At 47.6% G+C, this 26,571-nt stretch overlaps 1 protein-coding gene and 1 non-coding gene across 9 annotated transcripts in view; both read left to right on the forward strand.

Annotated features, from left to right (window-relative positions):
• The window catches only part of eml6 (EMAP like 6), an 844,856-nt gene that overhangs the window by 521,123 nt on the left and 297,162 nt on the right, over positions 1–26,571 (forward strand). For all 8 annotated transcript variants that reach the window (XM_085981352.1, XM_085981349.1, XM_085981353.1 and 5 more), the window contains one exon: positions 23,321–23,473. In XM_085981352.1, the coding sequence (XP_085837478.1) occupies positions 23,321–23,473 (153 nt within the window). The remainder of the gene's footprint in view (positions 1–23,320; positions 23,474–26,571) is intronic.
• On the forward strand, positions 12,430–12,502 carry trnae-cuc (transfer RNA glutamic acid (anticodon CUC)). Its single transcript has one exon. It is a non-coding gene; the product is annotated as a tRNA-Glu (tRNA).

Here is a 26,571-nt window from a genome sequence, read left to right on the forward strand (position 1 = left end):
CTTCTCCGCACAGGAAAAGTGAGTATGACTTTCCCAACACCCTCAATCTTATCCCCATCGCCTCTCCTCACTAGCACTCTGCTTTGCCAACCTCTTCCTCCACATACCACTTGACACTTACATGCTTGCACCCTTACCCATTCCCTCTCTCTCGAAGGTCACATTCACTTAACTATTCGACTATGCAGCCCTCACACTCCCTATCACTGTGATGCCATGACAACAACAACTTTCAACACACAGGAATGGTCCTTTGTATCCTTCTAAGCATCTATGCTATGGATTATCTACACTCGCTCCTTCATTCTCACTCAAACTTCTCTTGTGTCCCTCATTGCAGGAAAAGAGAGCCCACAATAAGAGGGAAAGAGCCATGACAGGAGGAGGGCCACCCTCAGTAGCCCAGCTCACCGCCTGGGAGGAAGCGTCCCTGGAAATCGCCGGGATCGAGGCAATTCCCAAGTGAGGGACAGACAGATGGGCGCATCGCAGCAAGCTGGTGACAGAATAGTTTGGCATCTCTCTCATTGACATTGCATGAGTCACTGATAATGAATCTGATGCTCAAACAGATTGATTTATGATCATCTGCACTATTCAATGTTCATGTAACCTTGACCCCACATCTCTAACTCTTTCCTTTACTCCACCACAGGACCATCGAAAGCCCCCGTCCCCACTGTCCAGGAGGAAGAGCCTGAGCTTCCAGACTCCTCAGAGGAAGCTGCAACCTCTGAGGGCGCAGCGTCAGCAGAATTCAGCGCACCCAGCACCAGCGCAGACACTCACACCTCGGTGGGACCTTCGCGAGATAGAGTAGTGTTGGCACCTGGTGTATCACAGCTCACAAGTGAGCATCAGCAGATGGTAGAGACAGGGACAGCAGTGGAGAGTCCTCGTCGGAGAGTGCAGGCCTCTGCCAGCTCGGCTCAGCTACATGTTGACCCTGTGCCTCCGGGTCTATCCAGAATGAGAGCGGTGCTGGAACTCCAGGAACAGGTGCAGGAGTCTCTGGCAGGTTTTGTCTCCAGGGTCGCTGCGAGTGTCGAGCGAATGGAGGAGTCCATCGTGAACATGAGCAGAGCCTTTGTGGAGGCATTGGCGCATGAACGCATCACCACGGAAAGGATGGCAACCTCCGTGGAAAGGATGGCTACAGTAGAGGAGAGGATGGCTACGGCCATGGAGGAGCTAAGTCGCCAGAGTGTAGAAAACATGGTCATTGTTCAGAATAGACTGGCATCTCTTGAGGAGCGATGGTCAACTACTGAGCACAGAAACCAGACCTTCATGGAAGTCCTCTGGAGTAGGACTTCCAGTGCAGAAACGGGTCCTCATGGCCCCCCTGAAGTGCAACAAGGTGCTGTCAAGCCACTTGCTAGCTCTGAAGTGGGGCTGACCCATGAGAGGGATGTTGGTAGCAGACAACAAGGAAGTGCGGGCTCCTCTCCAAGCACTCAAACGATCATGCGACTGCAAAGCCCTCGGTCACAGCCCCACCAGAGTCCTCACCGAACTGAGATGGGCGTTTCATCCCCTGCACAGCTGCAGGAGCAGCAGACTGTTGCCGAGCCCTCACAGGTTCGCAACCCCAGAGGACGGCTGCCAAAGGTGTCGAGACAGGAGCAGCAAGAAAGTGTGCAAGGGGACTCCACATCTGCTGAAGCCACAGGGGAAGCACCACGTAGGAGCACGCGTAAGAGGAAGATAATGCACAAGTAGTCACAAGGGTAGTCACTTGGGTGTTATGTTGTGTTTATTTTTGAAATGCCACCAGTTGCTTGTGATAAAAAATTCTGATGGGAAACTGTTGAAGTTGTGGCCTGTGTCATTTTGCAAATGGGACTTCCACATTGAGGGCTTAGAGCGCCTTGCAATTGTCAGTATGATAGGAATCTGCAGGTTCTTGTCCATTGTCGATGCTCTGGTAAGAAGGTGCGAGGCAAAAGTGTTTGATTGTACAGGCTAAGCAAATGTGACCAACATGAGTGCGTCCCTTGCATCCCGGGCAGCAATATGGTCGCGCTCTGGCGACTTCTGGCCTGTGCATCTTCAGGTGGGTGACTAGCAGCTTGGTGCTCCTGTTGATGCTCCTGCTGTTGGTGCTGCTGTTGCTCATGGTTCTGCTGCTGCCACGGCTGGTCTTCATCCGAATCTGATGTCCAGGAGGAAAGGAATTAAATGGTTGCCATGCTTCTGATATATGCCTCAGTTGAAGAAGCGCTTAGTCAAGGTGGAAGAGGGGTTTCCCAGGAGGTCACACTGGAGATGGGTGTCAGGCTCCAAATTTCCACAACACTGAGTATGCCTGCTAAAAGTTCCCCCAGACCTGAAACAACTATAAAGTTCTGCCACCTGCAAATGATCATTGGTGAAAACCCCTTTGTAATGGTGGAGCTGCAGCTGTTCGTAAGCAATTGACGCTACCACCATTACCTGGCGTGTTCCAAAGGAGGCGTGAGGGTTGTGGGGAATGACTAAAAATCGGAAAGGCCTCTCAAAATGGGATTATAGAGGCTATTAAGTGGTTATTAAGGGCCTTAAGGGCCTATCCCGCCTCTTGGAGGCGGGATGGAAAGGGGGTCAGAAAACACGCTTTTGGGAAAATGGCTCAGAGGCAGCATCGGGCCCGCCTACCATTTTTGGCGATTTTAACAAGTCACACGCCTCCAATCCCGCCTCCTTGGGCCTGGCAAAAATCGAGCTCAAAGCGTCTGCAAAGGGATATAGATAGGTTAAATGAGTGGGCAAAATTTGGCAGACGGAGTATGGAGTATAATGTGGGAAAATGTGAGGTTATTCACTTTGGTAGGAAAAATAAAAAAGCAAATTATTATTTAAATGGAGAGAAACTACATATTGCTGCGGTACAGAGGGCTCTGGGGGTCCTCGTACATGAAACACAAATGGCCCCAATTTTCCTGGAGCCGTCGGGCGGGGTTTCAGGCGGGCGGCGGCTGAAAATCGCAGAAATAGGGGGGTCGCGATTCCCCGCCCCGCCCGACTTTCGCCCCGGTGTTTCAGCGCGACCCGAATCAGTCCCGCCCGCAGCAGGCGGGACTGGTCGGCGGGAGCCTAATGATCAATAATTGGCATCTTTAATCCTATTTTAAGGGGCCCTTGGAATTTTCAGCCTTTCCCCACGTAAACCACGCCTGGTGGGAACACCGCTGATGAAACCTGGCGTGAACAATGTCGGCTTGCTTGCTTTGAGCTGCAGGTCAATCAGGAATGAAGAGATTTAATCAGCCAGCATTTGTAGGCTGCAGGACCTTGTTGCTCAAGGCTTGGGGCAACTTGTTGAAGGTTTAGGCACAGCTGTGGAAGGTTGGAGCCTCACACACTTCTCCAGTGTGAGCTCCTGGGAAGCCCCTCTCAGCAGCCTAACTCAGCGCTTCCTCAACGGAGGCATCTGCCAGAAGCATGGGAGGCCTTTTGGCATTAGAGGATCTCCAACAGCAGAGGAGGCTGCAGCAGATCCAGCAGCAACAGCAGATCCGGCAACAACAGCAGCACCAGCAACAGCAACACCAGCAGGAGCGACAGGCTGCGGCTCAGCCACCTGAGGCAGCACAGGCCAGAAGGGGCCAGCGCATGCAAAGCCGTCGGCGCAGGAGATACCCCCCAAACAGGGTCTACAGACACAGGGTGAGCTACCTCAACATGACTGAGCAGCAGTGCCAAAGGCGGCTCCGACTTTCGCGAGAGGTAGTGACTGACATCTGCGCAATGCTACAGCAAGACCTGGAGCCCAGAGCACCAGGTCGACACTCCTTACCAGTGGCCATCAAAGTCACCACCGCACTCAACTTTTATGCCTCAGGCTCCTTCCAGGGATCAGCAGCAGACATCAGCGGCATCTCCCAGGCGGCCGGACACACTTGCATCACACAGGCACCGATGGCCTCTCTGCCCTCGCACACAATCACATCCATTTCACCCGGGATCGCGCAAGTGTGAGGGAGTGAGCGCGTGGATTAGCTCAGCTGGCAGACTTTCCAAGGGTGCAAGGCATCATTGACTGCACACATGTGGCCCTTAGGGCACCCCATCGCAATCCAGGAGTTTTTGTCAACCACAAGGGCTTCCACTCCCTTAACGTTCAGCTGGTGTGTGACCACAAGAAGGAGATTTTGCATGTTTGTGCCAAGTACCCTGGCAGCTGCCATGGTCCCTCATACTGCGCCAGTCTACTATGCCTCCACTATTCAGTCCGCCAAACTAACATCAGGGATGGCTATTTGGAGACAAGGGATATCGCCTGCGGAGTTGGCTAATGATGCCGTTGAGGAGACCAGCCAACGAAGCTGAGGAGCGCTGCAACTCCAGCCACATTTCCACCAGATACATTATCGAGCAAGCCATCAGATTGCTAAAGATGCGCTTCAGATGCCTCGATAGATCAGGTGGAGCCCTACAGTACTCATCAGCCAGGGTCTCCAAAATCGTTGTGGTATGCTGTGTGCTTCACAACATGGCACAGCATCGTGGCTTGCCGATTTCGCAGGACCAAGAGGCTCCTCACAGAGCCGCCTCGGATGAGGATGATGCTGATGAGGAGGAGGAGGAGGACGGAAACGAGCATCCTGCAGAGGCCCGTCAACCAGCGGCACCAGTGCGCGAGAACATTGCTGGGCGGAATGCAAGGAGCGCACTCATCCTGGCCAGATTTGTGTAGCCTGGTACCTCAAACACTGTAGCCTCGCTGCTTCTTAACTGACCATGGACAGTGGCCCATCCCTGCGCATTTCTACGTATTGGACCAGCTTGCTGACATCTGCAAGTAATCCTAAGGCCTCAATGTGAAATCCCCATTTGCCAAATGACAGACGCCACAACTCCAGCAGTTGCCACCAGATTTTTTATGTACAAGAAACTGATGGCATTAAAACTATATACAAGACTTTTCACCCAAGTGACTGCCCTTGTGATTAGTGGTGCTTTATTTTTCTCTTACGCGTGCTCCTACGTAGTGGTACCCCTGTGGCTTCAGCAGATGTGGAGGCCCCTTGCTCACTTTGCTGCTGCTCCTGTCTCGACACCTTTGGCGGGCGTCCTCTGGGGTGGCGAGCCTGTGAGGGCTCGCCAGCAGTCTGCTGCTCCTGTGGCTGTGCAGGGGTTGAGACTCCTACCTCACTTGGGTGTGGACTCCGGCGGGGCTATGAAGTGGCATGGAAGTGAGAGCGCGTGGAGAGGAGCCCCCACTTCCTTGAGGTGTGCCAACAACCTCCCTCTCATGGGTCAGCTCCCCCTCAGTGCCTGCAAGTGGCTGGAGAGCACCTTGCTGCACATCAGGGGGTGCCATGGGGACCCGTCTCTGCACTGGACGTCCTGCTCAGAGGGACTTCCATGAAGGTCTGGTTTTGGTGCTCAATAGATGCCCATCGCTCCTCAAGAGATGTCATTCTATTCTGAGCACTCGCCATGTTTTCGATACCCTGGCGACTAAGCTCCTCCATGGCTGTAGCCCTCCTCTCCTCGGCCGCAGCCCTCCTCTCCTCGGCCGCAGCCCTCCTCTCCTCGGCCGCAGCCCTCCTCTCCTCGGCCGCAGCCCTCCTCTCCTCGGCGATAGCCAGCCTTACCACGGAGGTAGCCATCCTTTCCGTGGTGATGCTTTCATGCGCCAATGACTCCAATAAGGCTGTGCTCATGCTCGCCGTGGACTGTTCCATTCGCTCCACACTCGCAGCGACCCTGGAGATAAAACCTGCCAGAGACTCCTGCATCTGTGCATGGAGATCCATCACCTCCTCTCTTGCGGATGGACCCAGAGGCATAGGGTCGACATGCAGCTGAGCTGAGCTGGCAGAGGCCTGCGCCCTCCGACGAGGACTCTCCACTGCTGTCCCTGTCTCCACAATCTGCTGATGCTCACTTGTGAGCTGTGAAACACCAGGTGACAACACTACCCTGTGTCCCGAAGGCCCCCCCCGAGGTTTGAGTGTCTGCGCTGGTGCTGGGTGCGCTTACTTCTGCTGACGCTGCGCCCTTAGAGGCTGGAGCTTCCTCTGAGGAGTCTGGCTGCAAAGCCTCTTCCTCCTCGGCAGTGGGGACGGGGGCTCCGGATGGTCCTGTGGGGGAGTAAAGGAAAGAGTTAGAGATCTGATGCCAAGGCTACTTGCACATTGGATTTGGCATATGCTCATAAGTCCAAATGATGTAGCTTCAGAATCATATCAGCGACTCATGCTATGTCAATGAGAGAGATGGGAAACTATTCTGTCACCAGCTTGCGGGCTTGCTCCCGTCTCTCCTGCCCCAGCATCCACAGGCACGTCAGCCCCAGCAATCTCCATCACTGCTTCCTCCCAGGGGGTCAGGTGGGCGATTGAGGGTGGTCCTCCTCCAGTCCTCGCACGCTCTCTCCTATTGTGAGCTCTCTTTTCCTGCAATGAGGGAGACAAGTGGAGTTTGAGTGAGAGTGCAGGAGTGAGTGCAGAGATTGCATAGCATAGATACTTAGAAAGAGACAAAGATGGTGTGAGGCTGCAAGACCAGGGGCCCTCCCTGTCTGTTGTCAGTTGTGTTCCAAGCATCAGAGTGAGAGGCAGTGTGAGGGCTGCATGGTGGAATAGGTATGTGAAGGTGAGCATAGAGAGATAGGGAATGGGTAAGGGTGCATGGATGTGACTGTGAAGTGGGATGTGGAGGAAGAGATTGCTGAAGCTGAGTGATGTTGGGGAAAGGCATTGGGGATCAGGTTGAGGGTGATGGAAACTTCATATTTACTTTCCTGTACGGTGAAGTTCATGGAAGCACTTCCTGCACTGTATCCAGGTCCGTCGGGTGACTCCGAGAGTTTACCTCTGCAGCCACCTCCATCCATGCAGCCCTGGTCTCTTTGGGAGGCCTCTTCCCTGAGCTAGGGAAGAGGACCTCTCTGTGGGCCCTTACCCCATCCACCAATGTCTGGAGTGACGTTTCATCAAATTTGGTGGCAGCTCGGCCTCTGCCGCTGGCAGCAACTGGTGCAGGCTCCTCTGCCATTCTGTATGACTGGTTGGGAAGCCTGCAGAGGTTGAAAAGCTTGCTGGAGACTTTAAAAGCAACACAAATGATGACATCATACTGTGGGGCTTTCTGACTGGAAATAGACACTTAGCAAGGGTGCCCACAGGCTGGAAATTAATTGGCCAATTGAGGGAAAATTGCATGCAGCTGGCTGACCCATTTAGCTTTGGGTCGGAACCCGACATTCGGGGAACCCGACAGTTCCCCGCACCTAAGCATGCAGGTACAGCAAGTAATTAGAAAGGCAAATGAAATGTTTGCCTTTATTGCAAGGGGGTGGAGCATAAAAGTAGGGAAGTCTTGCTACAACTGCTCTCTCTCTCTCTGTGCGCTCCTTCTGCTGTTTGTGCTTGGCTTCCACTTGCTCCCGGCAAAGAGACTCGAGGTGTTCGGCACCTTCCCGGATGCTTCTCCTCCACTTTGAGTGGCCTTGGGCCAGGGATTCCCAGGTGTTGGAGTGGATGTTGCACTTTTTCAAAGAGGCTTTGAGGGTGTCCTTGAAACATTTCATCTGCCCACCTGGGGCTCTCCTGCCGTGTCGGAGCTCCGAGTAGAGTGCTTGTTCTGGGAGTCTCGTATCGGGGATGCGGACGATGTGGCCCATCCATCGGAGCTGATCGAGCGTGGTCAAAGCTTCGATGCTGGGGATGTTGGCCTGAGCGAAAACACTGACGTTGGTGCGCCTATCCTGCCACTGGATTTGTAGGATTTTGCGGAGGCAGCGTTGGTGGTACCTCACCAGTGCTTTGAGGTGCCTGCTGTACATGGTCCATGTCTCTGACGCATACAGGAGGGCGGGAATCACTACTGTACACAACTGTAGGCGCTGGTGAGACCACACCTGGAGTACTGCGTGCAGTTTTGGTCTCCTTATTTAAGGAGGGATATACTTCCATTGGAGGCAGTTCAGAGAAGGTTCACTAGGTTAATTCCTGAGATGAAGGGGTTGTCTTATGAAGAAATGTTGAGCAGGTTGGGCCTATACTCATTGGAGTTTAGAAGAATGAGAGGTGATCTTGTTGAAACATATACGATTCTGAGGGGGCTTGACAGAGTAGATGCAGGGAGGATGTTTCCCCTCATGGGGGAATCTAGAACTAGGGTGCACAGTTTCAGGATAAGGGGTAGCCCTTAAAACGGTGATGAGGAGGAATTTCTTCTCTCAGAGGGTCGTGAATCTTTGGAATTCTCTACCCCAGAGAGCTGTGGAGGCGGAGTCATTGAATATATTCAAGGTGGAGATAGACAGACATTTGAGCTACAGGAGAGTCGAGGGTTATGGAGCACGGGCGGGAAAGTGGCGTTGAGGCCAAGATCAGATCAGCCATGATCTTATTGAATGGTGGGGCAAGCTCGAGGAGCTGAATGGCCTACTCCTGCTCCTATTTGTTATATTCTTATGGATGTATAAACAAGCTGACCATGACACCATGGTGCAGGAGGCCATTCAAGTGGGGGGAGTGAGGGGAGTGAAAGGGAATGTAGTTGTGGTAGGGAACAGTATAGTCGGGGATAGATACTGTTCTCTGCAGCTGTGACCGAGAGTTCCAAAGTTTGTGTTGCCTGCACGGTGCCAGGGTTAAAGACATCTCCTTGTGGCTGGAGAAGAACTTGGAGTGGGAGGGGGAGGAATGTAGTAACCAACGACATAGGTAGAACTAGGAATGAGGTTCTGCTGATGGAGTTTGAGGAGCTAGGATCCAAATTAAAAAGCAGAACCTCAAAGGTAATAATCTCTGGATTGTTACCTGAGCCACGTGTAAATTGGCATTGGGACAACCAGATTAGAGGTTTAAATGCATGGCTCAAAGAGTGGTGTGGGAGGAAGGGGTTTCAGTTCATGGGGCACTGGCACCAGTACTGGGGAAAGAGGGAGCTGTTCCGTTGGGACGGGCTCCATGTAAACCGGGCAGGGACCAGTGTCCTGGTGAACCAAATAACTAGGGCAGTGAACAGGGCTTTAAACTAATGAAGGAGGGTGGGAAGATTCAGGAAAGAGCAAATTTAAAAGCAGCGAGAGAAATGTCAAGGCTGTAGAGCAGAGTAGAGTTTTGGGTAAAAATAAGCAGAGTGGGTCAGGAAGGGACAGAGCGAGTAACAAAGGTAATAAGGCATCAATGACAAAGGTGGCATCAGTGAAAAATAGAAATAAGTCAAAGCTATATCTGAATGCGCGAAGCATTTGCAACAAAATAGATGAATTAATAGCGCAGATAGAAATTGGTCCAAGGAAAAGTGGTCCAACCGTGGCTAACAAGAGAAGGTAAAAATAGTATTAGATCAAAGGAAGAGGCTTATAATGTTGCCAAAAAGAGTAGTAAGCCTGAGGATTGGGAGGATTTTAGAATTCAGCAAAGGAGGAACAAGAAATTGATAAAGAAAGGAAAAATAGAATGAGAGTAAACTAGCAAGAGACATAAAAACAGACTGTAAAAGCTTCTTATAGGTATGTAAAAAGGAAAAGATTAGCTAAAGTAAATGTGGGTCCCTTACAGGCTGAGACAGGAGAAATTATAATGGGGAATAAGGAAATGGCAGAAAAATTAAATGATTACTTTGTGTCTGTCTTCACGGAAGAAGACGAAAAAATATTCCTGGAAATAGTGGAGAACCTAGAATGAGGAACTAAAAGAAATTAGTATTAGTAAAAAAAAAAATAGTACTCTAGAAATTAATGGGACTGAAAGCCAATAAATCCCCTGGACCTGATGGCCTACACCCTAGGGTTTTGAAAGAGGTGGCTATAGAGATAGTGGATGCATTGCTTGTCATTTTCCAAAATTCCATAGATTCTAAAACGGTTCCCGCAGATTGCAAGGTGGCAAATGTAACCCCACTATTTAAAAAAGAAGGGAGAGAGAAAATGGGGAACTACAGACCAGTTAGCCTGACATCAGTAGTAGAGAAAATGCTAGAATCCATTATTAAGGACATGGTAACAGGGCATTTAGAAAATAATAACAGGATTGGGCAGAGTCAACACGGATTTATGAAAGGGAAATCATGTTTGACCAATCTGTCGGAGTTTTTTGAGGTTGTAACCAGTAGAATAGATAAGGGCGACCAGTGGATGTGGTATATTTGGATTTTCAGAAGGCATTCGATAAGGTGTCACACAAGAGGTTATTAAACAAATTTAGGGCTCAAGGGAGTGGGGGTAATATACTAGCATGGATTGAGGATTGGTTAACGGACAGAAAAAAGAGCGTAGGAATAAACGGGTCATTTTCGGGTTGGCAGGCTGTAACTAGTGGGATACCACAAGGATCAGTGCTTGGGCCTCAGCTATTCACAACCTACATCAATGATTTGGATGAGGGGACCAAATGTAATATATCCAAATTTGCTGATGATACAAAGCTGGGTGGGAATGTAAGTTGTGAGGAGGATTCAAGGAGTCTTCAAGGGGATATAGACAGGCTAAGTGAGTGGGCAAGAACATAGCAAATTGAATATAATGTGGAGAAATGTGAAGTTATCCACTTTGGCAGGAAAAAATAGAAAAGCAGAGTTTTTTAAATGGTGAGAGATTGGGAAATGGTGTTCAGAGGGACCTGCGTGTCCTTGTACACGAATCACTGAAAGTTAACATGCAGGTATAGCAAGCAGTTAGGAAAGCAAATGGTATGTTGGTCTTTATTACAAGAGGATTTGAGTATATAAGAGTAAAGACATCTTACTGCAATTATATAGGGCCCTGGTGAGGCCACACCTGGAGTATTGTGTACAATTTTGGTCTCCTTACCTAAGGACGGATATACTTGCCATAGAGGGAGTGCAACGAAGGGTCACCAGACTGGTTCCTGGGATGGGGGATTGTTCTATGAGGAGAGATTGAATAGACTAGGCCTATATTCTCTAGAGTTTAGAAGAATGAGAGGTGATCTCATTGAAACATATAAAATTCTTACAGGGCTTGACAGGGTAGATGCAGGGAGGATGTTTCTCCTGGCTGGGGAGTTTAGAACCAGGGGTCACAGTCTCAGAAGAAGGGGTCGGCCATTTAGGACTGAGATCAGGAGAAATTTCTTCACTGAGGTTGGTGAATCTTTGGAATTCTCTACCCCAGAAGCTGTGGAGGCTCAGTCGTTGAGTATATTCAAGACAGAGATCGATAGATTTTTGAATATTAAGGGAATCAAGGGATATGGGGGTAGTGCAGGAAAGTGGAGTTGAGGTAGAAGATCAGCCATGATCTTATTGAATGGTGGAGCAGGCTCGAAGGGCCAAATGGCCTACTCCTGCTCCTATTTCTTAAGTTCTTAAGTCCTATTGTAATAAACAACATATCCGCCAATTCATCATGAGGAATACCATGAGAGACCTGCTAGATAGTTTCTGATGACATTTTTGTTAACTGTCAGTCCATTTTGCCTTAACAGTTAACTATGCTAATTGTCTATTCATTAGAGGTACCTGTGCTTGGTCCCAAATGATTTCTTAATTTTTATAAGTTAAACTCAAATTTATTAATTGTCCACTGTCAGACTTCAATTTACTTCAGTTTTTAGGTCCTTGAGTCACAAGTAATAGTAAAAGGATTAAAATGAAATGGTTGGATTTTGAAAATATTGTACCAGTTGTATTCACTTCTAATGCTGTGTTTAGTTGTGGCTGGAACCAGTCCAGATCAGAATTGAGTATGAGTTGGTTGAAAACTGCTAACTCCATTTCAGATCCCAGTCAATTGAAAGAACTATTAGCAGTAAGAGTTTTGCAGCTCTAAAAGTAGTGAATGTCTAGATGAACCCTCAGAAGATGTCACATTGATAAGATTTTAATATCCATGTGACAAGATGGTTTGATGTCATTTTCTCTACTGGTGCATATTCTAAAAGAGTTATCAAGCTAAGCTAGTGAACTGCTGATGTATTTCTTGACAAACTAGTTGCTGCCACACTGGGATGAGTATTTTCCTAAAGGGAAGTGTAAATGCTTTTATTGACAGTCTAAGTCAGGCATAAGCAAGCACTGCACCCTTGCAATATATTAGTTAATTTATCTTCCAACTTATAGAAGCTGTCATCTAAATTTGAACTTTGCTGTTCATTCCAGTGAAACACGCCATTCATTCAATATGTCACTGAATTCAAATACATCATTGGCCTGTAGATCAACCATTATAGAGGTTAATTAAAGGAATGCACAGGACATGTGAATGCCATTTTCTGCACGATGATACATTAGGTTCATGGGGAAGATTTCCTCTTGCTTGAACATAAGAAATAGGAGCAGGAATAGGCCATTTGGTCCTTTGAGCCTGCTCTGCCATTCAATGAGATCATGGCTGATCTTAGAAGGTGAAATAACAGAAGACCTGAGTTTTATGATCGGTCAGTGAGAGGAATCCATCTTTCAATCGGGCTTTGGCTGTTCGATTTACTGATAAAGATAGACGGAGAAAACTGCTGCAGACTGGCCCGGCTAGCTCAGTCGGTAGAGCATGAGACTCTCAGTCTCAGGGTCGTGAGTTCGAGCCCCACGTTGGGCAGTTGTTTTTACTGCTGATTTTAGAGGTGATCCCAGCCCTGAATTCTGCGGCAGAGAGTCATAGAAACACCTATGACCTTTGTTTATGCCAGATTGCTTAACTCCTTGTGAGTGCCTGTTTCTGATGCGTTAGGCAGAGGAACAGAGTGGCGACCCATTATACAGGAGTGTCACCTCCCTTTGTACTTGATGCACATTTCCTGCAGCATCACCTAGCATAGGTGGGAAACTCCTGCCTGAAAAGTTTTAAATGTTATGCTAATGAGTTGGTAGTGATGTTAGAACACCTTCTGGATCATTTTTCTGGATTTCCGCCTAGCAAGCACATAAAAAGGTCACATGGAGAAAATGGGCCTTTGAGGTTGCAGCCAATGCTGCAGGGTGGAGTATTTGAAACTGGGCAGCCAGCAGCTTACAAGAAGTTAAGTTTTACATTGTCATGGGACTGCAAGGAGGTACAGTGGACCTTGAGGTCATCTGGCTGCTCTTTCTGACAGCAGTTAGAAGACCTCAAAGACCTCCCTCGATCTGGCACACTCATCTATTTCTAGGTCCAATTTTGCATGCGGATTCAGTTGAGTTCCAGACAGATGCAGTGCAGCAGCATACCCCCACCCACCCCCAGACTTACACTGGGGCGGAGGAGTAAGGGATGTCAGACCCTTATTGCTTTATAGGATCCAAAAATGATTTAAGCTGTGAAAAAAACACGATTGCTAATATAGTGGCAGTAGGCTGTACGATCGACTGTACAAGTTCAGCAACCCCATTTTATCTTAATCTACTGTACAAGTTCAGCAACCCCATTTAACTTTCAAGTGTTTTTCTCTTGGAAAAATTAGTTTAAATGCAATTATATCCACTTGAATGCAGAAAATTGCATTCCTTAAAACCTCTAAGATTTACTTTCAAGTTTTAAACTGTTTATACTAGTCAATCTCCAATGACATGGGATGGGGGTAGAAATTGGTATGCATTTGCACGTTTTCTGGGTCCAAAATGAGCACCACGATGTTGAATTTTGCAGCACAACATTCCGCGCAATAACAGCACCGGAAGTTCTCTTGATGCCATATTGGTTTGGGGGCTCAATAGGCGTCTCTGGCAGTCAGCTGAAACAAACGCAAACGTCATTTAAATATGTTAATAAGATTCCCACACCTGAAATGTCACTTCCTCAATCGCCCAGCAAATCATGGCAGGAACAGTTGGCAAGCAGCTTTCACAAGCCGTATTTTCACATGATTTGCTTGTTCTCAATTGCTGCACGTGGGAATGCTGCTGGCTTACCATTGAGGCTCCCAAATCAGGAGGAGCAGCAGCATCAAGGAAGGTAGCAAAGACCTGCAAAGGCTGTAAGAAGAGGGTGATGGAGGCAAGGGGCGCAGGAGGCATTACAACATGTTGTGGGTATTTAGAAACAGAATATCATACCTGAACTTCACAGAGGAGCAGTGTGTAAGGTGGCTGCGTTTCAACAAGGAGACAGTCACTTACATATGCCACTTGTTGGAGCAAGAATCCTTAGTCCAACACCAAGGCATGCACTGCTTTGCCTGTGGCAGTGAAGGTCACCATGGATCTAAACTTTTATGCCTCTGCCTCCTTCCAAACTGCTTCTGGCGACATCAGCAATATCAGTTAGTTTCCTGTACACACGACCATCCAGCAGGTCACTGATGCACTGTTTGCAAAGCGTCAACAGTTCATTACCTTCCCCATGGAGGCTGACGAGCAGGAAAAATAGCACTAAGATTTGCATGCATTGCTGGATTTCCACAAGTACAGGGCATCATAGACTGCACACATATAGCCCTACGTGCTCCCCATCACAAACCTGCACTGTTTCTCAACAAGAGGGCTTTCATTCACTCAATGTTCAACTTGTTTGTGACCACAGGAGTGAGTCATGCACCCTGTTTCCTGGCAGTAGTTATGACACTTTCATACTGGGCCAATTCTCAATGCAGGCTATCAGGTGGCAGGCTGGATGCTGGGGGACAAGGGATCTGATTAAACAAACTATTAGCATTTTGAAACAACGGTTCTGCTGTTTGGACAGCTTGGGAGGAATATCAGTATAACGCAAAGCAAGTGTCAAGATTGATAATCATTTGTTGCATGCTGCACAATCCTGTTATACAATGGGGAGCTGCCTTGCAGCTGCTTGAGAAGGAAGAGGTGGCGCAGGAAGATGAAGAAGGGGACGAGTAACCAGAGGATGCAGAGGAGCACGGCCCTGCAGTACTGCGAGCTGCCAGAGCTGTAAGGCAGCAAACTATTGAGGAGAGATTCTCCTGAACCATCTCTCCCCTCCCCAGAGCACCAACAACTGCTTCACCATATCAATGCCCTCAAACTGTACACGTTCATGGATGCTGCTATTAGAGTCATAGTCATAGAGTCATAGAGTTTTACAGCACAGAAAGAGGCCCTTCGGCCCATCGTGTCCGCGCCGCCCACCCACCCCTGTCCTGTCTAATCCCATTTTCCAGCATTTGGTCCATAGCCTTGTATGCAATGGCATTTCAAGTGCTCATCCAAATGCTTCTTGAATGTTGTGAGGGTTCCTGCCTCTACCACCCTTTCAGGCAGTGAGTTCCAGATTCCAACCACCCTCTGGGTGAAAAAGTTCCTCCTCAAATCCCCTCTAAACCTCCTGCCCCTTACCCTGAATCTATGCCCCCTTGTTATTGACCCCCCTACTAAGGGGAAAAGTTCCTCTTTATCTACCCTATCTATGCCCCTCATCATTTTGTACGCCTCAATCAGGTCCCCCCTCAGCCTTCTTTGCTCCAAGGAAAACAACCCCAGCCTGTTTAGTCTTTCTTCATAGCTGAGGCGCTCCATCCCAGGTAACATCCTGGTGAATCTTCTCTGCACCCTCTCCAAAGCAATCACATCCTTCCTATAGTGAGGCGACCAGAACTGCACACAGTACTCCAGCTGTGGCCTCACCAGCGTTTTGTACAGCTCCATCATAACCTCCCTGCTCTTATATTCTATGCCTCGGCTAATGAAGGCAAGTATCCCATATGCCTTTTTAACCACCTTATCTACCTGTTCCGCTGCCTTCAGAGATCTATGTACATGTACACCAAGGTCCCTCTGACCCTCTGTACTTCCTAGGGTCCTACCACTCATTGTGTATTCCCTTGCCTTATTTGTCCGTCCAAAATGCATCACCTCGCACTTTTCAGGGTTAAATTCCATTTGCCACTTTTCCGCCCATCTGACCAACCCGTTTATATCGTCCTGTAGCCTGAGGCTTTCCTCCTCGCAATTTACCACCCCACCAATTTTCGTGTCATCTGCGAACTTACTGATCATACCTTTTACATTCTCATCCAAATCATTTATGTAGATCACAAACAACAAGGGACCCAGCACCGATCCCTGAGGTACCCCACTGGACACAGGCTTCCAGTTACAAAAGCATCCTTTGACCATCACCCTCTGCCTCCTGCCACTCAGCCAGTTTAGGATCCAACGCGCCAAGGCACCCTGGATCCCATGGGCTCTTACCTTCTTGACCAGTCTCCTATGCGGGACTTTGTCAAAAGCTTTACTGAAGTCCATGTAAACCACATCCACAGCATTTCCCTCATCCACCCCACTAGTCACCCCCTCGAAAAATTCAATCAGATTTGTCAGACATGATTTACCCTTGACAAAGCCATGCTGACTATCCCCGATTAATCCTTGCCTCTCCAAGTGGAGACTAATTTTGTCCCTCAGAATTTTTTCCAATAATTTCCCTACCACAGATGTTAGGCTCACTGGCCTGTAATTCCCTGGTTTATCCCTGCTACCCTTCTTGTATAATGGTACTACATTAGCTGTTCTCCAGTCCTCTGGTACATCCCCTGTGGCCAGAGAGGTTCTGAAAATTTGTGTCAGAGCCCCTGCAATCTCCTCCTTTGCCTCCCACAGCAGCCTGGGATACATCTCGTCCGGGCCTGGGGATTTATCCACTTTTTGGCCTGCTAAAACCGCTAGCACCTCCTCCCTCTCGATGCTAATATGTTCAAGTATGTCACAGTCCCCTTGCCCGATTTCTATGTCTGCATTGTCTCTCTCCATAGTGAACACAGATGCAAAAAATTCATTTAAAACCCCGCCTACATCATCTGGCTCTACACACAGATTGCCACTTTGGTCCCTAATGGGCCCTACCCTTTCCCTGGTTATCCTCTTGCCCTTAATATACTTATAAAACATCTTAGGATTTTCTGTTATTTTGCTCGCCAGTGTTATTTCATGGCCCCTCCTCGCCCTCCTAATTTCTTTTTTAAGTATGCCCCTGCACTTTTTATACTCCTCTAGGGCTTCTTCCGTCTTTAGTCTTTTGTAACTGCCAAAAGCCCCCCTTTTATTTCTAATGCATTTTTGTATATCCCTTGTCATCCAAGGTTCCCTTTGCTTGTTGGTCCCACCCTTGACCTTTACAGGAACATGTTGGTGTTGTACTCTCTCTATTTCCCTTCTGAAAGTCTCCCACTGTCTTGATGTGGATTTTCCTATAAGTAGCTGCTCCCAGTCCACTTTGGCCAGATCCTGCCTTATCATATTAAAATCGGCCTTCCCCCAATTTAGAGCCCTTATTTCCGGGCCGTCTTTGTCTTTTTCCATGACCACCTTAAATCTCACCGAATTATGGTCACTATCACCAAAATGCTCTCCTACTGACACTTCCACCACTTGCCCGGCTACATTCCCCAGAATTAGGTCCAGTATCGCCCCCTCTCTTGTAGGACTTTCTACATGTTGGCTCAAAAAGCTCTCCTGGATGCACTTTAAGAATTCTGCACCCTCTAAGCCTTTCACACTCTGACTATCCCAATTTATATTGGGGAAGTTGAAATCCCCCACTATTATTACCCTATTATTTTCGCACTTTTCTGCGATTTGCCTACATATCTGTTCCTCTATCTCCCCCTGACTGTTTGGGGGCCTATAGTACACTCCCAGCAAAGTGCTTGCCCCCTTTTTGTTTTTAAGTTCTACCCATATGGCCTCATTAGAGGAACCCGCTAATATATCATCCCTCCTTACAGCAGTAATTGACTCCTTAATTAATATTGCAACACCCCCTCCCCTTTTACACCCCCCTCTGTCTCGCCTGAAGATTCTATACCCCGGAATATTGAGCTGCCAGTCCTGACCCTCCCTCAACCATGTCTCCGTGATAGCAACAATATCGTACTCCCATGTGTTCAACAACAACTTCAGTTCGTCTAAGATTATGAAGACCAATAGCTATACCAAAATAAAACATTTTATTTCACTACTCCAAAAGACTTCATTCTTGATTTGACAAATGGTTACATGACTGATGCCTATCTACAAATCATGCTGTTGCAAAGCTCTAATGCCTATCTTGTGTGCTTGGTTACTTATTCTGGCGCTCCTATGAGGTGGTTCTGTAGTGGCTACAGCTTGGAAGGCTGAAGGCTGCTGAACCTGTGCTAAAGGCACTTCAGATGGCCGTGCTAGGCAACCTCGAGGAGCTGTGACCATTGAGGACCCAGCTGCAGAGTGCCAGGACTTGGCTTCAGCCCAGTTTGGCCCATCTGGCTGTCTGGCAGCAGCACGCACACTAGTTGAGAGACTGGCGGGAAAACAGATGTGCTGTCATCCTGAGAGGTCAGCAGGTGCCTCTCCCATGAAACATAAGAAATAGGAGCAACGATTGTCAGTGTTTGAAGCACCTCAACACTGTCAAATTGTGCATGGTCCCTTTAAGGAAACGGACAGATGATGAGTCATCAAATGACATCATCAGACCCGCTTCCTGGGGGGGCTTAACAAGTCCAATCAAGGAAAAATCACGTCTGCAGAGCGGAGGCAGCTGGGGGCAGGACTGGAGCCCAGAAACCAGCTGACCCACCCCCATCACGCCTCCAGAATTAAATTTGCAGCCTTAGTGTCAGGGGTCTGAGCTGTGAGGAAAAACTGGAGAAACCTGGGCATTTCGGCCTGGAAAAGTGGCATCTAATAAGATAGCAAAGGGAATGGATAAGGTGAATCCAGAATATTACATTAAACTAAATTACAAGTCCAGAATAAGGGGTACAGGTTCAAACTACTGAAGGGTAAATTTAGGACTGATTTCAAGAATCACAAAGATTGATCAATGTATGGATAAGGCTTCCATTTGGAGTGATAGAGACAAGAAGCCTGGAATCACTTAAGAAACAACTGGATGCTGCATTAGGGATCTTTCTAGATGGAGGAATTGAGATGTGTCAGAGTGCCTTCCTCATCTGTAATTATCTTGCGATCTTGTTGCAACATGTAGGTTCAGTGAAGAAGGCCCTTTAGCCTCTTTACGAACATCTATTATTTTTTATATATATATAAAAGGATAGTTCTGTCTGTCTGTCCGGGCATCACTCAAAAGTTATAGAGCGTACCTACACATATATTATATCAAAAGAAAGGTTATGATTAGGAGGGTCTCCTAGGCATATTTACTTTTTGGTCAGACAAAAATTGTTCGGACAGTAGACAAAAAATGGAAAAAAACGGAAAAAATCCGCTCATTAGTGGTTGACCAATCCTACCGCTCATTAGCGTTGAGTGACGTGATGGTTGACCAATCACGGGGGGTGTTTCATGGCGTTTGTGGGCGGGGCCTAACCCTTCAAACTGCCGTTGCTGAGGTGGGTGGCGGCCATTAAAGACCCCAGAAAATGCTGGAAAAACTCAGCAGGTCAGGCAACATCCGTGACCTGCTGAGTTTTTCCAGCATTTTCTGTTGTTATTTCGGATTTACAGCATCTCCAGTATTTTGCTATCGTGCGGCCGTTCTTAGTTTGGCCGTGTTGCTAACAGGTGAGGAGGGTGTTTGTTCTTCACGTTTGGCGGCCGGCCGGAGCGGGAGCTCAGCTCGCGTGACTCGGGCCGGGCCTCAGACGCTTCACCGCCCACGGTGTCTCCGGGGCCGCGGGCCGCAGCGGCAGCTCATCAGCGGGAGCTCATCAGCGGGAGCTCAGCTCAGGTGAGTCGGCCTGGGCCTGAGGTGCTAGGGAGGGAGAGGGGAGGGAGGGAGAGAGAGGAAAAGGAGGAGAGACAGGGGGAGGAGAGACAGGGGGAGGGAGGGAGAGAGAGGGAGGGAGAGGAGAGGTGAGGGGAGAGAGGGAGGGGAGAGAGGGAGGGAGAGGAGAGGGGAGGGAGAGGGGAGGGAAGGAGAGGAGAGGGGAGAGAGAGGGAGAGGGGAGGGAGGGAGAGAGGGGGGAGAGAGAGGGGCAGGGAGAGAGAGGGGCAGGGAGAGAGAGAGGGGAGAGAGAGGGGCAGGGAGAGAGAGAGGGGCAGGAGAGAGAGGGGGCAGGGAGAGAGAGGGGGGGAGGGAGAGAGAGAGGGTGAGGGAGGGAAAGAGTGAAGGGGTGGGAGAGGGAGGGAGAGCTCGCCTTCTTCCTCCAGGCTAATCCCGAACTAAATCCAGCAGTCTCTCTCTCTTCCCCCCAGTCTCTCTCTCCCCCCTAGTCTCTCTCTCTCTCTCCCCCCAGTCTCTCTCTCACCCCCAGTCTCTCTCTCCCCCGTCTCTCTCTTCTCCCCCAGTCTCTTCTCTCTCTCTCTTCCCCCCAGTCTCTCTCTCTCTCCCCGTCTCTCTCTTCTCTCCCCCAGTCTATCTCTCTCTCTCTTTCCCCCGTCTCTCTCTTCTCCCCCCAGTCTCTCTCTCTCTCTCTCCCCCAGCCTCTCTCTCTCCCCCAGTCTCTCTCTCTCTCTCTCTCCCCCCCAGTCTCTCTCTCTCTCTCTCCCCCTAGTCTCTCTCTCTCTCTCTCTCCCCCAGTCTCTCTCCTCTCTCTCCCCCGTCTCTCGCTCTCTCCTTCCCCCCTCTCTCCTTCCCCCTCTCTCTCTCCTTCCCCTCTCTTCTCCTTCCCCTCTCTCTCTTCTTCCCCCTCTCTCTCTCTCTCCTTCCCCCTTTCTCTCTCTCTCCTTCCCACTCTCTCTCTCTCTCTCCTTACCCCCTCTCTCTCCTTCCCCCTCTCTCTCTCTCCTTCCCCCTTTCTCTCTCTCCTTCCCCCTCTCTCTTTCCCTCTCTCTCTCTCCTTCCCACACACACAGACAGACAGACAAACTCATTTATATATATAAAAATTATTTGTACTTTTTTCATAACAGCATGCCCTCAAAAAAACCCTCGGCACCGCCGGGCACTCCAGCTAGTACAAACATATAGGGGTCGATTTTCATTGACCCGTGGAGTCGGGATTGGAGGCGTGCGGGGGGGGTTAAAGTCCTGAATTCGGGGGTCCCGACACCATCCTGCCCCCAACCCGCCTCCATGTAAATTTCAAAGGAGGCGGGTACCCCGCCCCGCACTGGGACCCCGCCTACCCGAGACGGGAAGGGATTAGTGCCAATTAACTGCCTGTTAACAGGTAGTTAACAGGCAGTTTTTAGCTTAATCCCTATTTTAAAGCTTGAAGTGTGGGATTCCCGACTGCTCCAAACCACGCCAAGTTAGAGGAGTCGGGCCGTCTGGTTGAAGGACTTGGAGGGATCGAGATGTTGGTGTTCAGATGAGTGATGTGTGCATGAGTGCAAAGGTAAGTGTGTTTGGTGCGTCTAAAGTGTGTAAAGAAGTTTAAATTACCTGTACTTACCTTTACAGCCTTTCCTCCTTTAGGTTCGGGGAGTCCCTCATCTAACCGGCACAGAAAGCAGAACGGCTGCGAACTGTCAAAAGTGATAGCCTGCAGCTTTCTGTGCCAGTGAGATTTCTAACTGAGTCTGTGTAGAAGGACTCAGGTTAGAAGTAAGACTGTCAGTGTTTGACAGCTTCAAACAGCTGTGAAACACTGATATTTCATCTGTCAAAACGTCTTGACAGATGAAATTTCAGTCTGTGACATCACCTGTTGTCGGGTGGCCCTTAATTGGCCTGCTGAGCCCGCTGGGCGTGCTCAACAAGGTCAATCAAGTTAAAATCGCACGGATTAGCCGCATCTCGATGGAGGCGGGACTACAACCCCGAAAGTTGTAGTCCCGCCTCCTTCCCGACTTCTGAATGAAAATCACCCCCATAAAATCAACAGGTGGGAAAATACCAGCTATTCCATCAAGCCTGCCCCATAGAAACACAACGTCTGAAGCATTATGATTAAGCACACATTCCCACCAGCTCGTATACCCACCTGCGCCACCATCGGTCACATAATCTCCTGAGAGAGGCGAAAAAACACCTAAGGCCAATCGGGAAAAGAAAAATAGTGGAAATTCCTCTTCAACCCCTTAAGGTGATCAAAAACAGTCCAGGAGACCTCATAGACCATGTATATAGCACCTGGTATTTTACCTACCTTTTATAAGACGTGATCTTCTTCCCAATCAGGAACTGGTCCAGCACTCTCTAGAAGGCACACAGACAGTCTCCACTCACCACCTGAGCTGGTAACTTGTTCCATAGGTTTGCTATTCTATGGGAAAAGAAGAACCGTCTAACATCAAACCTAGCCCTACCCGTTTGTAGCTTATACGCATGACCTCTGGTCTTCCCCAACCTATCTAGTTGAAATCACCTCTCAAGGGGAACGCAGTCAAGCCCTTTAATAATTTTGTATACCTCTATCAAATCATTCCAATGTCTACGTATTTCTAAAAGGAATAGTCATGGCCTTTTAAGACTTTCTGAATAACGAAGGTATTTAAAGTTGGGGATCATCGCTGTGGCCCTCTCTTGGACTTTTCCAAAGCTTCTATATCTCCCACCATGTGAGGGGACCAAAACTGGACCCAGTATTCCAAATGCGATTTAACCCGGGTCTTGCACAAGGATAAGATTGTGTGCTTTGTTTTATATTGAATATTTCTATTTATGCAACCTAATACCGTGTTTGCTTTGGCTACGGCTTCTTGGCATTCATTATGAACCTTTAGAGAATTGTGAACAATAACACCAATATACTTTTCTCAATTGATTTTACTTCAGTGCCATGTACAGGAAACTCTTTTTTTATCCAGCACCGATGGGACCAGCGTGGTGCCGGTTGATCAAAAAGTCCGGATTACAGAGAGGTATACTTACTAAGGTACAAGAGCCCCGTACACGGCCACAGATCCAGGCATCCCTGTTGCATGGCAACAGGTGCAGGAACCCCGGTTACACGGCCACTAATATGAAGTAAAACTTACCTGAACCTACTTCTGAATTTTGCCGGTTAAGAGAGATTTCCGGTTATTTAGGTGCTGGTAAAAAGAGAGTTTCCTGTACTGTGTAAGTACACTTAGCATTGGCCCTGCCCAAGTGTATTACACTGCACTGATCTGAGTTAAAGGACATCTGCCATAATTTGGGCCATTTCCCCAGCACATTTAGATCCACTTGTAGAAGTTCCTTCTCTTGCGCAATCCTGACATTTGCACAAATAATTTAATCTTATGCTTCCAAAATACTAACCCTACCATTACAACATCTACCAATTTCTTAAATGACCCCAATACCCTGACCTTAACCACCTTTCTTGGAAAACCTATTCCATCTCTGTATAAAAGTCTACTTCCTGATATGTGTGCGAAATTTGCTCTTTACAACCCTGCGCTTGTACCCTCTTGGTCTGCTACCTGGCATAAATGAAAGTACTGTCTACTTTCATCATAACCATAAGATGCCACATGATAGAACAAATCTAGGAGGGAGGTAGCACAAAGCTGGTGAAATCACTAGTTAACTAAACTAATCTCTCTACACTAGAGGATGGAATCATTTTGTACAAAAATGGAAATTAGTACAAAGCAACTCAAAACAAGTTATTTTATTTTATTTGTTGGTTTGAAAATATTAAGATGCCTCCTTTCTCATTCCTTCTTTTAGGTGGGAGATGTTGTGCTTTCTCACCAGATGGAAAAGCCTTAGCTGTTGGGTTAAATGATGGAAGTTTTCATGTAGTCAATGCTGATACCCTGGAGGATATGGTGTCTTTTCACCACAGAAAGGAAAATATATCAGATATCAAATTTTCACCAGGTAAACCAGAATAGTCAATTTTTGCTTCCAGTTAGATCTGTTAATTATGAAAACACTATTTTACTGCAGCATTTACTTGGAATTGGTAACATCATGCTCAATGAATAGATAATATGGTGAATTACAAGTCAGTAAACCAAATTGAGGGGCCCAGGTGATGTAAACTTAAGCGCAAAGATCAATCACTTTACGGTTATTATGTGAACCAGTAGATTGGATTGCTACCTTAAATTTACTCAAAGGTATCAGTTATTTATGAGTAGGTGAATTTTCCAATCTATTTTAAATTTTTAACCATGGTACATTATTTCTGTTAAATGTTGCCATTTAAAAAGTCCACATGACTTAGTATGTAGGTGTAATTGATTATATAAACCGGAACTTAATGCTGTAGGACTTGTAATATTACCAGGCTGCTTTAGAGTGAATCACAAGAGAATTAACTACCCCTATATATGTCATTGTTTTTGCAGCTTTTGAAAAAGGAATATGACAGTTGTACTGTATGTGTACAAACATATAAAATACCAGCTATTCCATCAAGCCTGCCCCATAGTATGTGTAGCCAGTAGAGCTATGACATAGCACAAAATAAATAATGCTTTAGCTGTAACTAACCAAACTGCAAGACTCCTACAAAGGGATTATGTGAGAAAAACGTCTCCTACAACATTCTTCTAAGCATATTCATTAGTTCACGAGTCACTCAAACAATTAATTTTTCTCTTTTCTTCTCATTCATAGGCTATTGGTAAATTCACGTTTTATAGTTTTGTGTTGTTTGATGTTTTCAGTAAATTCATTAAGTTGCCCAATACCACTGCTCCGGTTGATAGCGGACACCAACTTATGCCAGCAGTTAAATTATTGTCCTCTTGCCCATTCAGTACTCTGCATTTATGAGTGCCACTGTCAGACACTTGTAGCATTTTATCTCATTGGACAATGAAGTTGACAGATCAGGGGTCTTCTCTACTTGCCAGCAAAAAAAGATTCATATATTGGCTCCAAAGAATGTTTTGCATTATTCAGGGAAAGATTGATAGGAAAAAAGTGGCAACAGTGCCTAGCATTGCTTGGGTCCAACCAAAAAAAATGCAACCAAGAAAAGAACAATAGCTGAACAGGCAGCACCAAGCCATGTAGAGGGTCTGCCAAGCCCAGGAAGTTTGAGATAAATCAATATCAGTAGTGTTAGCTCCAGAGGGAGCTTAGGTCTTGGTGCCAAATAGAATTGTGACATGCTCTCCATTTGACTGGTAGCGATTGGGTGGAGTTGGTTGAAATCATTCACTGGCTCATCTTTGGTTTCCCAACATGCACCATAAGGTGCTAGACTGCTCCAGTGATAGATTCGGGTTTCCTGGCTGTAGTGTGGTTTCTTGGGATTGAGCAGCTCTGGAGCTGCCCTTGGGCTGGTTTGAAGTCGCACTGCCCATGATTTGAAATGGAGCTGCTCCAGGACCGTTCCCATAATTGACATCACAAGAGCAGTTTGGAAGTTAGGGAGAGCCTGCTCGTGAATGTTAATGCCAGCAATAAAATTGATTTTTTTTTAAATGGAAGAAATTTATGTTTGGTTTATTTTTTCTTTCATAAAAGGTCTAAGAAAAGTATTTAGTTCACAAGCATTCCTTCCCCTTATACTTTAATTTTGACAAAACACTCCAGTGATATCTTGCGACAGAACACAATTGTGCAATATGTAATTTTCTAAACTGCTTTCAGTAAAATATGAAACAAAACAGAAAACACTGGAAACACTCAGCAGGTCAGACAGTATCTGTGGAGAGAACAGACAGGACGTTTTGTGTATGGACCCTTCTCAGAACTGGTTCTTCGGAATCCAGTTCTGAGGAAGAGTTCATACTCAAAATATCTTGTCTGTTCTCTCCACCTGCTGAACATATCCAGTGTTTTCTGCTTTTGTTTCAAATTTCCAGCATCTGCAGTATTTTGCTTTTTGTTCATCAATGAAATATGATTAACCAGCTACTTTGAGCATGGGCAGGGGATGCATCTGTTGCTGGCTTGTAATAACAATTTCAAGGCCTTAAAATACCAAAAAGGGCTCTCCAATGACTCAAATTGTTGGGTCAGTGAGGTAGATTTGCAACTTTCCACCAGGGCATAAAACTGCTATTGCAGATTGGCCATCCGTTGCAGAAGCCGCCTGATTTTCCTTTCCACTGAAATCAAATTGGCTTGTCTTTATAATAGGTGGCTGGTCCACAATGGCAGCTTTATGCCCAGGCGGAAAGTTGAAACTCTACCCCAGTGTGTAACTGGGCTATATAGACCAGAAAAGTTACACATTTGATTCCTGGTCTGTGCTGATTCAGCTGATCTTAGCCAGTACAGCAGTGTTACGATTGGCCTCAACACTCCGGGACTAGGGAGGAAAATATCTTCTAAGGTTCCTGTTTCTGATCGTTATCCCTTGACTTTTGCTACAAAGTGCATTTGTGGGGATCTCGTGTAAGGATGGGATTCGGCTTGTCTCTGATGCTTTCCTGTGGTTAAATAATCTACAGCACACAGTAGCTGAGATCACACATATTGAAGTAGCCATTTTAGTGAGTTACCAGTAAATGGTAAATGTGAAACCATACCCCAACAAGGAGTCACCTTTGGGAGGGGAAGAGAGAAAATTGTAGAAAAATAAGGGAAAAATACCAAGAGGCAATTGAAAGCCTGTCTCTCTGCAAAAGATGAAACAGAGAAAACAGTCAAAAGGGAGAGAGAATACCAGAAAGAATGCAACGTCCAAAGGGGGAGAAATTCAGTTGTTTGCGCCACCCGTTAGCACCTTAAGAGGGCAATAAGTGGGGCGCGAAGCGGCTAGCGCCCAGGCGCGGTGAGACCTACGCCTCTCGCGACATTGAGCGGACATTTAGCGGCGGCGCAAAACCGCAACGCCCACTCAGCTGCGTGCACAGATCCTGACATCATTTAATGGTGCAACGCCCTTGGGGCGCCCCGAACCGGAAATTCAGTGGTGCCCCCCTCCTTTCCGCCTGGCGCTCCCAGCGACTGGTTGACTGGAACGGTTCCCAGTCGCTGTGGGGCTGGGGGGGGGGCGCTATTTAAAGGGGGCT

Source organism: Somniosus microcephalus, chromosome 3 (genome assembly GCF_052327205.1).
Source record: "Somniosus microcephalus isolate GS21.2 chromosome 3, FLI_Smic_1.0, whole genome shotgun sequence".
Classification (NCBI taxonomy): Eukaryota; Metazoa; Chordata; class Chondrichthyes; order Squaliformes; family Somniosidae; genus Somniosus; species Somniosus microcephalus.